The sequence below is a fragment of the Phycodurus eques genome, chromosome 11 (assembly GCF_024500275.1).
Source record: "Phycodurus eques isolate BA_2022a chromosome 11, UOR_Pequ_1.1, whole genome shotgun sequence".
NCBI lineage: Eukaryota > Metazoa > Chordata > Actinopteri > Syngnathiformes > Syngnathidae > Phycodurus > Phycodurus eques.
In genome coordinates this window covers 20642882-20656048 of record NC_084535.1, presented here as the reverse complement: position 1 = coordinate 20656048, position 13167 = coordinate 20642882, and the positions used below count along the sequence as shown (strand labels likewise).

At 41.6% G+C, this 13167-nt stretch overlaps 1 protein-coding gene across 2 annotated transcripts; it reads right to left on the bottom strand.

Moving 5' to 3' along the window:
* Positions 1-597: 597 nt before the first annotated feature.
* LOC133409881 (cytochrome P450 1B1) lies at positions 598-12434 on the bottom strand. Of its 2 annotated transcripts, none has more exons than XM_061690440.1 (3): positions 12410-12434; positions 8922-9926; positions 598-6577 (listed from the first exon to the last, which is right to left on the bottom strand). In XM_061690440.1, exons 2-3 carry the CDS (start codon positions 9914-9916, stop codon positions 5974-5976), a joined length of 1599 nt encoding a protein of 532 aa, XP_061546424.1. In that variant the 5' UTR covers positions 9917-9926; positions 12410-12434; the 3' UTR covers positions 598-5973. The 2 variants fall into 2 exon arrangements, with proteins under 2 accessions (XP_061546424.1, XP_061546423.1); XM_061690439.1 differs by lacking the exon at positions 12410-12434 and adding an exon at positions 10007-10340.
* Between the last annotated feature and the right edge of the window lie 733 nt (positions 12435-13167).

Sequence of the window (13167 nt, the reverse complement as noted above, 5' to 3'; positions counted from 1 at the left end):
GCAGCTCCCACACACTACCTTGTGACACGTTTTTCGCACTTGGCACTGACTTCTCCTCTCCATCTTCTGCTGCTCCAACTGGGGCTCTCGCACCATCATTTGTCTGGCTTTTGCTCTCACGTGTCCGTTCATTCGCGAGTCGCATTATGAAGTTCCTCCGTGACATCATCTCATTGGTGCATTTTTTTATTTTGAGCAATACCTAAATAAAGGCTAAGAAGCTCACAAGATCTTTTTTTTTTCTTTTTCTTTTTTTTCTGCCAGCGGACGCCTCTGAAATGATTTCCGAGTCACTCTCAGAGCTAGATGATCACTCTCTGAATCCATCAGATTCTTCCTCATCAAGTCTCTGAAGTTAGGCTAAAGCCTCCGTCGCTGTCATTTTTCTTTTATTTGTCATTTTTGTTTCTCTTGGGTTGAGAGTGAAGCTACTGTATAGCTAGCTCTTAGCATCCCAGAGCATAAAAAAAAACTAAACAAAAAACAATAGAGCGGGAAAATGTAGCAAGTGAAAGTGAAATATGACACCCCCTGTAAAAAGATTTGACTGCAATGGTCATTCGAGGTAGTAATACTCAGATCTCCTTTGTGTTTTGACATTTTTAATGATAAAACAATGTTAGAATAAAATATACACACATTTAGGAAAGGTCAGGGTCCTATTGGTACATAGGGTTTTTTTTTTCAAACCAAGTTATGACATTTGAAAGCAGTCACAATGACTGTCTTGGTAGTTCTAGTGTTAATTCAATGGCAAGTTTTGCTGCAACATTTTTAGTGATTTTGTCAAGAACCTTTCTGATTTCAAAAGATATCAAATGATGATTGCATGTGTTCATGAACATGTTTTGCTCCATCGGTCCAAACGCCTGCGACTTGTACTACTACTACTACGACTACTGTATTACTAATACTCTACACTTGGAACATTCATTAATATCTGTGTACTAAAGCACACTTTAAAGTTACACAACCTGTGAATGTTTTGCTTACCTGTGAATCGTTTGTCTCCCCAAAGAAAAATCTCAGATTAAGTGTGGAGGCTCTAGCTAATCTTGTTAATGCAGTCTTGACAGTAGAAAGCTTTAATGACATCTAACACTTCTGTGCAATATTTAATCTTTTCTCAGCAGGTTTAGTCACGTCTGTCACAGTTAAGAAATGCATTGGCATGAGGGACCTTGCAGTCTTTATCTTGACTTCCGTTTCTCAGCTGGCAACTCTGCACATATAAGTGCTAAACATGGTGTGTTTTCATTCTTAACATTATGGTTTGCAAGCTGTGATAACTGAGGCACCGGGAAGTCTTCATCTTGGACGTGCTTGTGATGTAAGGAGCATGTTGACAAGCTTATCAGTAATCATCTACTGTACTTTTATTTCACTTTGTTATGCAGTCTGCGGGTTTCTAACTGATCAAGGACAGGATGTTCTGGCAAACAGAGATAACAGCTGCGCAGGGAAAAGCATCACCCAAACACTTCCCCTTTGTCCGTACCTAACTTGATTTGAGTGATGGTAATGAAGGTGAGAGGGGGCAATTCTAGATACAGTACATTGTTGTTGTTGTTTTTTTTTTTTTTGTGTGCACTTTTTGTATACTAAAATATAAATCACAACTGCATGCCAGACCATGAGACTCTAGCAGTTCTAAACACCTTTTCTTGATTGGATAAATGGTCCCTTTTCCTTTGAAAACGACTTTCAAGTAGTCATTTGTTGGTTGTGCAGTATTTGCACCATTGAACACTTCTTTGAGAAACAATTTGTAATTTGTTGCTGTTGGTGGAATGTAAAATTACACCATCTGGTTTAATGAGATAGAAAGTGCATTTGACTTCACAGTATATAAAATGCTTTTCTCTTTGGATGATGGTTTCATTCTCTTTGTCATGAGTTTATTCTCACTCACTATATGGCTGGTTTAATTTCAGGATTAAAAGGTTGACAAGATTTCCAGGGAGTATTTCCAATTGGAAAATAAGATTTTACAATAATTTTTGAAAAATTAAATAGGGAATTTAGGAAATAATTTAATCGGTATTTAATGAAACATTTTGGGAAGAACACCTACCCATCATGATCATGAAAAAGCCAGATTTGTATCTGGAAAACATTAGTCAGGAGGCTATACGCAAGTACAACCCCAATTCCAATGAAGTTGGGACGTTGTGTTAAACATACATAAAAACAGAATACAATATTTACGAATCATATTCAACCTATATTTAATTGCATACAATACAAAGACAAGATATTTAATGTTCAAACTGATGAACCTGATTGTTTTTAACAAATAATCATTAACTTAGAATTGTATGGCTGCAACACATTCCCAAAAAGCTGGGACAGGTGGCAAAAAAGACTGAGAAAGTTGAGGAATGCTCATCAAACACCTGGTTGGAAGATCCCACAGGTGAACAGGCTAATTGGGAACAGGTGGGTGTCATGATTGGGTATAAAAGGAGCTTCCCTGAATTGCTCAGTCATTCACAAGCAAAGATGGGGCGAGGTTCACCTCTTTGTGAACAAGTGCGTGAGAAAATAGTCGAACAGTTTAAGGACAATGTTCCTCAACGTACAATTGCAAGGAATTTAGGGATTTCATCATCTACGGTCCACAATATCATCAAAAGGTTCAGAGAATCTGGAGAAATCACTGCATGTCGGGTTAGGGTTAGGGTTATGGCCGAAAACCAACATTGAATGCCCGTGACCTTTGATCCCTCAGGCGGAACTGCATCAAAACGTTTTTGGAACTTGTTGCAGCCATAAAATTCTAAGTTAATGATTATTTGCTAAAAACAATCAAGTTTATCAGTTTGAACATTAAATATCTTGTCTTTGTAGTGTATTCAATTAAATATAGGTCGAACAGGATTTGCAAATCATTGTATTCTGTTTCTATTTATGTGAAACGCAACATCCCAAGTTCATTGGAATTGGGGTTGTAGAAAAGCAATAAGTATAAAACCAAAACATCCATCAAACTGAAAGCATTTCTGCAGGTCTCACAAAATCAAAATGTATTTTGTGAGTGAGACACAGACAATGGATATAAAAAGTCTACACACGCCTGTACAAATGCCAGATTTTTGTGACATTAAAAAAAATAGACCAAAATAAATCATGAAAAAAAAGTTTGTCCACCATTAATATGACGTATAATTTATCAAATCTACTGAGAAAAAAATTATTTTTCGTGAGGAAGAGTAAAAATAAACTGAAGATACAATAATGTGGTTGCCAAATTGTGCAGCACCCTCTTATAACTGAGGATGTGCCTGTGTTCAGAATTAACCAATCACATCCGAACTCGTGTTAAATGGGAGTCAGGACACACCTGCCACCATTACAAGTGCCTCTAAATAACCCTGAATAAAGTTATTTCATATATGTGTGCGTGTGTGTGTGTGTGTGTGTGTGTGTGTGTGTGTGATTGTGTGTACAGTGGGTACGGAAAGTATTGAAACCCCCTAAAAATGTTCACTCTTTGTTGTATTGCAGCCATTTGCTTAAATAATTTGTCAATTTTTTTTCCTCAATAATATACACACAGTACCCCATATTGACAGAAAAAAAACTTAATTGTTGAAATTTCTGCAGATTTATTAAAGAAGAAAAACTGAAATATCACACAGCCATAAGTATTCAGACCCTTTGATGTGACACTCATATATTGTCCATTTCTTCTGATCATCCTTGAAATGGTTGTACACCTTCATTGGAGTCCAGCTGTGTTTGATTATACTGATTGGACTTGATTTGGAAAGCCACACACCTGTCTATATAAGAGCTTACAGCTCACAGTGCACGTCAGAGCAAATGAGAATCATGAGGTCAAAGGAACTGCCTGAAGAGCTCAGAGACAGAATTGTGGCAAGGCACAGATCTGGCCAAGGTTACAAAAACATTTCTGCTGCACTTAAGGTTCCTAAGAGCATAGTGGCCTCCATAATCCTGAAATGGAAGATGTTTGGGACGACCAGAACCCTTCCTAGAGCTGGCCGTCCGCCAAACTGAGCAATCGGGGGAGAAGAGCCTTGGTGAGAGAGGTAAAGAAGAACCCAAAGATCACTGTGGCTGAGCTCCAGAGATGCAGTCAGGAGCTGGGAGAAAGTTCTAGAAAGTCAACCATCACTGCAGCCCTAAACCAATCGGGGCTTTATGGCAGAGTGGCCCGACGGAAGCCTCTCCTCAGTGCAAGACACATGAAAGCCCGCATGGAGTTTGCTAACAAACACCTGAAGGACTCCAAGATGGTGAGAAATAAGATTCTCTGGTCTGATGAGACCAAGATAGAAATTGTTGGCCTTAATTCTAAGTGGCATGTGTGGAGAAAACCAGGCACTGCTCATCACCTGTCCAATACAGTCCCAACAGTGAAGCATGGTGGTGGCAGCATCATGCTGTGGGGGTGTTTGTCAGCTGCAAGGACAGGACGACCAGTTGCAATTGAAGGACAGATGAATGTGGCCAAGTACAGGGATATCCTGGATGAAAACCTTCTCTAGAGTGCTCAGGAACTCAGACTGGGCAGACGGTTCACCTTACAAAAAGACAATGACCCTAAGCACACAGCTAAAATAACGAAGGAGTGGCTTGAGAACAACTCTGTGACTGTTGTTGAATGGCCTAGCCAGAACCCAATTGAGAAACACTGGTGAGACCTGAAAATGGCTGTCCACCAACGTTCACCATCCAACCTGACAGAACTGTAGTGGATCTGCAAGGAGGAATGGCTGAGGATCCCCAAATCTAGGTGTGAAAAACCTGTTGCATCTTTCCCAAAAAGACTCATGGCTGTATTAGCTCAAACGAGTGCTTCTACGAAATACTGAGCAAAGGGTCTGAATACTTATGGCTGTGTGATATTTCAGTTTTTCTTTTTTAATAAATGTGCAACAATTTCAACAATTCCCTTTTTTCTGTCAATATCAAGTGCTCTGTGTACATTGAGGGGTAAAATTTTCACTTAAATGATTTTAGCAAATGGCTGCAATATAACAAAGAGTGAAAATTTTAAGGGGGCCTGAATACTTTCCGTACCCACTGTGTGTGTATGTGTGTGTGTGTGTGTGTGTGTGTGTATATATATATATATATATATATATATATATATATATATATATATTTATATATATCGTACAGACTGATATATGTTTTGCAAGACAACATTAGTTGTGTAGACAATGTTCAGCGCGTACATCTTTTGTCAGTAAACAAAATTGCAAGTTACCGCTATCACTCTGGCTTTAAATCCCACATCATAACTGTAGTTGGAACACTAAGCAAAAAAAAAAAAAACACTCACATTGGCTGTATTGTTACTATAGTAAATATCAACAAAAGTTGTCATGACCTAATGTAGGTCTATTAATTGGTGCATGCATACAACAGCTCACAAGTAACTCTTGCATGTACATTAGCTTTCACTGTGTATTATTTGTATTATTTGGTATTACATCTGCCTTACCCCTGAATGGCTATCTTGAAAGTCCAAAGTTACACATACCGGCATATGTTTTTAGGGCTGAACCGCTCGATGAGCTTAGTTGCCCGGTTGTGCACCGAGTCATTGTTTAACAGGAATGTTATATTAAATGAGAACCTGTTTGAATCCCGACAGCAGGATGCCACCATGATGTCCACACATCGTTACTTCAGCCTCAATGTAGCTCCATCTGAAATCTGGTTAGGATTAATGATGCAGTCCTCTACTTAGATGAATGAAGAAAGTGACTTTCCGTGCCTGCCCCAAATGTGAATATGTCCCGTGTTATGTCTCTGACTGGCACTATAGTACGTATATTCATGATAGGTTTTCCATGTGTGATAACGTCTTCATTCTAAAACAACTTGAAGCCATAAAGTGAACACATGGCTGACATGTTTTGCTGAACTTGACATTTCATCTCATAAATATTTTCAGTTCTTTTGTGTCCTTTTTTGTCTTTGTTTATATTCATTTTTTTAAGAGTCTGAGGGCTGTGCCTTGATGTCCTCGGGTAAAACCTGGCTGGTCACCTCTTCGAGCAGCCTCATGTTATCCCGCAGAGACACGGCTATGGAGAAAGCGTTTGGTTTGAGAGTCAGACCGTAGGTGTAGCCGAGGTCAGGCGGCCTGGCAGGGTCTGTGCTTATATGGCACTGGTGAGCCAGAAGCGATGTGAAGAGGAAAATCTGAATCTTGGCCAGCTCCTCTCCAATACAGCGCCGCTTACCCAGAGAGAAGATGAGCACGGAACTGCACATGTCCTTGTTCAGGTCACCACTGGGGTGCAGGAAACGCTGCGGGTCAAATATCTCAGGCTTTGTCCAAAGGGCGGGATTGTGATTGGAGGACCACTGGTTTACAAAAACGACTGTGTTCTGTGGGATGGTGTAACCACCGATGGAGGTGTCTTTGGTAGTGTAGTGAGGGATGGTGAGCGGCACGAAGCTGGTGAAGCGCATCACCTCGTAGATGAAGGCCATGACATAAGGCAGCAAGGGCTGGTCCTCGATGGAGGGGAGGCGACTGCGGTCCACTACTTTGTCCACTTCCTCTTGGAGACGCACCTGCATGTCCGGATACCTTCGTTCACAGAGTGAGACCTGCGTGTTAGGTGACTTCAGAGGTGGGTAGAGTAGCCAAATATTGTACTCACGTAAGAGTACTGTTACTTTAGAATAATATGACTAAGTAAAAGTAAAAAGCAGTCCTCCAAATAATTACTTGAGTAAGAGTAAGAAAGTGCTCAGTGAAAGAAAATACTGAAGTACTGAGTAACGAGTGAGGAACTGATTTGTGTTTTAAACTAGAGAACATGAACATCAAACGAAATTTAAAATAAATAAATCAAATATGAACGTGCTGAACGATATCACTTAATCTAAAACATAAAAATGTTTATAAAATAAAATGTGTGTGTGTGTCAGAGAGAGAGAGAGAGAGAGAGAGAGAAAGCTAATGTTGCCATATGCACAGCCAAAACAACAGCAAAAACATCTGCAACTTCCCACAAGGTGTTTTCTCAAATTAGAAGCGGGCTGAAACATCCAAGTTTGGGCAGTGACAAAACTGTTAAAGCTGATGTTTTTCCATGGTCTGTAATGCACACACGAGTCGTGCGCAGCTGTAACGACTCACTTTGATTGGCCCACGAAGCCCAATTGAAGACTTTGTGTGTGGATGTGACTTTCTTGTGTCGTTTGATTGGTGAACTTGAGTCAAACATCACTGTGGTAATCAGGGTGGATTGGAGCAACGGCGACAAATGCGGAAGTGGAAAATGAAAGTCTAAAAATAGTGTGTGCACGCAATTATTGATAAATGAAATAGCGAGCGGCGGCACGGTGACCGACTGGTTAGAGCGTCTGCCTCACAGTTCTGAAGACCTCAATCTCAAAAAAAAAAAAAAAAATTGGATGGATGGAGATCATTGTAACGGAGTAAAAGTACCGTTTCTTCTTAACATAAATACTCGAGTAGAAGTAAAATGTATGCTTGATTAAAACTACTCTGACAAGTATAATTTTTCCCAAGTGTTACTTGAGTAAATGTAACGGCGCAAATGTAGTGCATTCCTACTCACCTCTGGGTGACTTACTTCCAAATTGATTAAAAATCACACACCTTCAAATTACAATTTTGAATCCAGTACTATAGGGACAAGTCTTTTTCCGTTTGGGGAAAGCGCTTTTCTGTTGCATTGGAAAGCCACGATTGGATGAATTAAGTTTGGAAGAACTTGACTTAACCTTTTGGGATGAACTAGCGCAGCGATTGTGAACACAAATGGACAAAAGTCAGACCACGTGTCCCATTTGTCCACCTTGGGACTGTGTCAAATGTAATAGAAACACTTAATTGACACGACTGAATATTTTTACAATCGATTATTCTATTGATCTATCCAACGAAAAATCCGGTAAAACAATATTTTGTGTGAGTTTCTCGCAAAGTCTTTGTTTTCTTATATTACTTTTTATCAACCAAATATTGTTGTTAATCTGTTATTGTTTCATAACAAACAAAACCAAATAAACAACAGTTAAGCAATATCACAAGAGAGGGCCTGATGTTGTACTTCCCAACCTTATTGAAGCAGAGCTACTTCTTGGGTGTGAATTAGCACATGTTTCTATTGTCACGTACAGGCTACACATACTACACCTGCAAATAATATTTATTTTTTTCTATGAATTGATTACGATTTAGTTTCAGGTTTGGTCCGCAATGGCCGAAAATAGGGGAAAATATTGATCGTTGTTCGCCAACGTGAAAGCAGATGTTCGCAAATGCCTGATATTGATTAAACACAAAATATAATCAGTCGGGGAATATTGATTGTTGAGAGGCTGGCGTCGGAGGATTTGGACGATTTGTTGGTAAACAATGGCTCTAAATGATGACTTCATTATCAAAATAGCTGTTGATTCATTTGATGTTCGATTAGCTAACCAAGTCATTCCAATAGCCTTGAGGAGGCATATTTGCGATTTTATCTGTCACTCATTTTTTGTTCATATTTTATTTCGGCGCCATCGCTCGCCGCTTGTCCACCCAACAATCAAGAATGTCAAATTTGTTTAGCGCCTTCAGGAGGAGAATGCGTTTATTTTTCTTGGCGCTACACTAATAAAAGATTTGTAATGACTCTGCCACCTTGACAACGTCAGCCATGACCACCATCAGCTCATGCGGTTACCTCCCGGTATTTTGTGTCGGGGGTTTTGCTAAAATTACTTTTTACTTTTATGGGGGGCACCAACCCATGGAAGTCTAATTGGAGGGTTATCCCCGCTTAATCAAGAATTTTGGGGGTTTAAAAAAATAAATAAAAAAATACTAATGTTTTGTTGTTGTTGTTGTTTTTCATTGTAATGAACTCTCCACTGATTTTCGCTCCCGCCCGGTCCCAAGTCAAGCGACTTACTTGACTAGGATGAGAATGAGCCACTGCAGCATTGTTGACAACGTATCTTGACTTGCTCCGAAGATATCTGAAACAGTGGCGGGCACATAGTCCTTCACCGATGGGGAGCCAGTTTTCTCACTGATTTTGTCCAAGGCCGCAATCAAAGCATCGGTCATGTCCCTGATGGCGCCCGACTGAAACGTCTTCCTGTGCGCCATCACCTTATCCTGAATAAAGGTGTTGAACTCCCGGTTGAGCGTCTTGAAGTTGTCAAACATGGTTTTGATGGGGTTGGGAAAGTACTGGAGCCAGGGCATCACGTCCACGATGCTCCCCGCGCCCACAGTCTCCGTGAACTGGTTGTTCCTACCCACCACCTGGCGGAACTCCTCGTCCTCGTAAAAGTACCTCTTTCCGAAGCACACCGCGCTCATCGTGTTGGCCGTGGACACCACCAGGTACTCCAGGGCCACGAAGAACCGCTGCTGCTCGGTCTTGCACACGAAAAGCTGCAGGAGCTCTTTAAATTCACAAAGGATGTGCCGCTCGAACGTCTTCTTGGTCAGCCGGTTCCCCGTGGAGAACATCCTCACCGCGGAATGGGCCACCCTGCGGTGCACCTTCCACCAGTCCGACGTGGTGGCGAAGGCGAACCCGTCCCCGTTGGAGATGAGCTGGAACGAAGTGAAATCGGGTCTGCCGGCAAACTCCGAGCCCTGTTTGATCAACGCCTGCTTGATGGCGTCCCCGTTCAGGACCACCACGCTCCGGCAGCCTAATTGAATCTGGAAAATGTCGCCGTATTTCTCGGCCATGCGCATGAAATACAGGTGCGGCGCTTTGCCCAGTTGCGCCGCGTTGCCGACGATGGGCCAGGCGAAGGGGCCCGGCACGCGCACAGCCGAGCGCCGCAGGAGCCGCCGACACACTTGGAAGCTCAGCAGAAGGGTGACACAAGTCAAAAACAGGCTGGCCAGGGTCTCTCCGCCGCTCTCATCCAGCCTCAAAGCCATCTCGAGGATCCTGCAAGGGGCAACGGCATCAATCTTAAAGTCGCGCTGCGAACCGCATTAGTCTACCTTGCAATTAAAAGTCAATAATACCTGGCCGTGAGAAGAACACCAAAAAAAAAAAAAAAAAAAACAACTTTCTCTCTGTTCCAAATGATGGATTTGTTCAAATTCTTCCTGCCGTCAAACCTCAAAGTGCGCAGCCTGTTGCGCTCTCGGCTGCATGCTCTCTGCGCGCGCATATGAAAAGTTTGCACATTTCTCCCACTTGCAACCCAAATTGACGTCCCGACATCGCCGCACGTCCGCGTCTTTGCGCCGCTTTGATAATGTGGGAAGGTTGCTTTTCAATTCTTTACGTGTTGTTAGAAAGGGGGTCACGGCAGCCTGCAAACATCGCCTCCTCCGAGCAGCATCCCCACCCGCCCTGCTCGATCCGCAGGTAAGGCGTCACTGGCACTTAAAACATAACGCAAACATGCAGACGTTATTTGACTGGAAACGATTATTTTCCAGGGAAATAGTGGAAAATGATGGCAGTTTGAATCATGTGCAACCATTCCCCCCCCCCCCCTCCCCCCCTCCAGTATAGTAGTAGTAGTAGTAGTCCAATATATGAATTGCAACATCACATTTTATGAAATGAAATGAAATTACAATCGTAAATGCCACGCTTTTAAACGATCCCCTCATTTATGATTATGACATGCATTGATTTGTTGGTTTTTCTTCTTCTTTCCTCTTTGCATAGTGACGAGTTATTGATCGCCCAGAGGTGACTGACTATCTGCGGACACATGCACTTCCATGGAATTTCGGGTGTGCTTTCCAATCGAGCCACCAGGAGGAGGCGAATGCCACGCTGCTGAGCATCAAAAGCTAATTAGTGCACAATCCACTATACCGCGGGTGTCAAACTCAAGGCCCGGGGCCCCCGATCTGGCCCGCCAACTCGTTTTATGTGGCCCGCGAAAGCAAAGCATCTATGTCAACTTTGGAAGGTGACATAGATGATTCGTGCTCAAATTCTCATATATAATAAATAGTATTGTTGAGCTATTGCAAGCATTTTCTGTTTACAGTAACTAAGTTGAACAAACTATTACCCTTGACTTCTGATTTCAAAACTAGGTATCCATCAATTTGTTGTGCGTATGCAATGGTATTATGAGGTGACTAAACAGTTATATGGTTTCACAGTCGACGGCCCTCTGAGGAAACCCTGACTACAATGTGGCCCGTGACAAAAATGAGTTTGACACACCTGCGCTATACAATAATTGGAGGGTGTGTAGATGTTGCTATTTGCCAGTGTGTTGCAGACTACTTGTGTGTTTGTCTTGATGTGAACTGCCGCTTCTCCTCTGTTGGCCTCCTGGTCTCATCTTTCTGCCCAGTGGGATTTGGGGATCCGCTTCAGAACCGCGGACAGCAGCTTATAAGACACTGATGCAGCCACTGAACCCCATTATCCATCCATCCATTTTCTACAGCGCTTGTCTTCACTATCGCAGCTGATTTTGGGCAAGAGGCCGCTCACGCCCTGGAATGGTCGCCGGCCAATTGCAGGCCACGGGGGTCTTGAACTCGTTTTTGTGACGGGCCACGTTGTAGTTAAGGTTTACCTCAGAGCGCTGTTATGACTGTGAAGTCGTTTAATCATGTCATCATATTTACATTCACAACAAATTGGTGAATAACTAGTTTTGAAATCAAAAACCAAGGATAATTGTTTGCACAACCTTGTTCAAGTTACTTTAAAAAGGGGTTTGGTAACAAACAATGCTTGCAATATCTCAATGTTATAATTTATTTCATATGACAATTAGACATTTTTGGTACAGATTTTAGCGAGAAAGTTGACACACAATTTGTTTTCGCAGGCCACATAAAATTATGTGGCAGGCCTGGTTTGGTCCCCGGGCCTTGAGTTTGACACCTGTGATTTTCACGTCTTCAGGTGACGATATATTGTGCATGATTTTGGGAAGGTGGGAGGAAGCTAGAGTACCCCGAAGAAAAGCAGAAGCAAGCACGGGGAAAACATGCAAACTCCACACAAGAAGGCCGCAGCCAAGATTCAGACCTTAGAACTTTGCAACTTTGCAGAAAATTGCTATATAAATAGTTTTGATTGATTGATTGATTGATTAATTGGCTTATACAAAGCATATTTATCTACAGTGATGAATTTCACGTCATCCACCTTCCAGCAATCTCCGTTGCAAGCCATATTAAACCACACCAACTGTCCATGATGTTCCTTTTAGTTTGTTGTAAATAGGATATGAAAATACCCAGTAATTGACATTTAAACATAATAATAATAATAATAATAATAATAATAATAATGATTTGTTTATGCATGTTTACATTTTTGATCAAAGTAAAGCATTTTTGCAGAGTGTTGACCTTTTTTAATATTCCGAAAACACTGCCTGATCTCCAAAAGTAGCCCTTCTAGAAAATTTAGAGGTAAAGGCAAAGTGAACTTACTGAGTGTCCAGTTTTCTGCCCTTGATGAGTGTCACACAAGTCGAGATGTTGGTGTGGTAGTGCATTTGTAGTTGGGAATCGGTCCAAGAGGGTGGAGACAAGCCAACGTGTGGACTGAATCCAGCCTCCTTTACTCGCAGAACCTTTTTCCTAAACCAAACCACAGAATGTCACCCTCGCCTTTTACTTTCTCAGGATATTTGTGTACAAACTGATGCGGCCTTAATTGTAAATCGCAATTCCACGTCATTTTAGTTCATCCCTGCCCTCTCTTTCTTTCTTTATAAATGTCACAAGGTTTGTTAGCAATGACATGTCACCTGCTGTATAAAGTATAAGAGAGCTCATCCTCCTTATCAATATTGTACCTTTCCAAGAAATCAGCTGGAAAAGACTGATGACTACTCATATGAATTGAGTTCAACTGAATAAGCTCAGAGACGCCTCTTGTACGTATGTGATGATTATTTTTTCTTGAGTCTTTCTTTGTTAATTTGATATTAATTCTCGTAAATCCTCTTTTGTCTTTGATTCACGGCTGAACCTAAACTGCGAAGAGTTGAAGTGTGAAATAAAGTTCAAGGAAGTTATTAGAGTTCAGTTGCTAAAGCATCCTTTTCCGAACTTCGCAGCCCAAATCAGAACCCCAACTTGACACACACACGCGCACGAAATGCACACAAACCCTTCCCATTATTTGACCACAGCTTCCAATTGACTTTTTCTCAGTAGGTAAGTTGCACCTGTTATTTCCTGTT

Coding starts and splice junctions, on each gene's coding strand:
- LOC133409881 (XM_061690439.1), bottom strand. CDS start 10,155: ATGCGCGCGCAGAGAGCATGCAGCCGAGAGCGCAACAGGCTGCGCACT. Junction 9,927..10,006: donor GGTGTTCTTCTCACGGCCAG/GTATTATTGACT, acceptor TGCCCCTTGCAG/GATCCTCGAGATGGCTTTGA. Junction 6,578..8,921: donor CTCATTCTCATCCTAGTCAA/GTAAGTCGCTTG, acceptor CTGTGAACGAAG/GTATCCGGACATGCAGGTGC.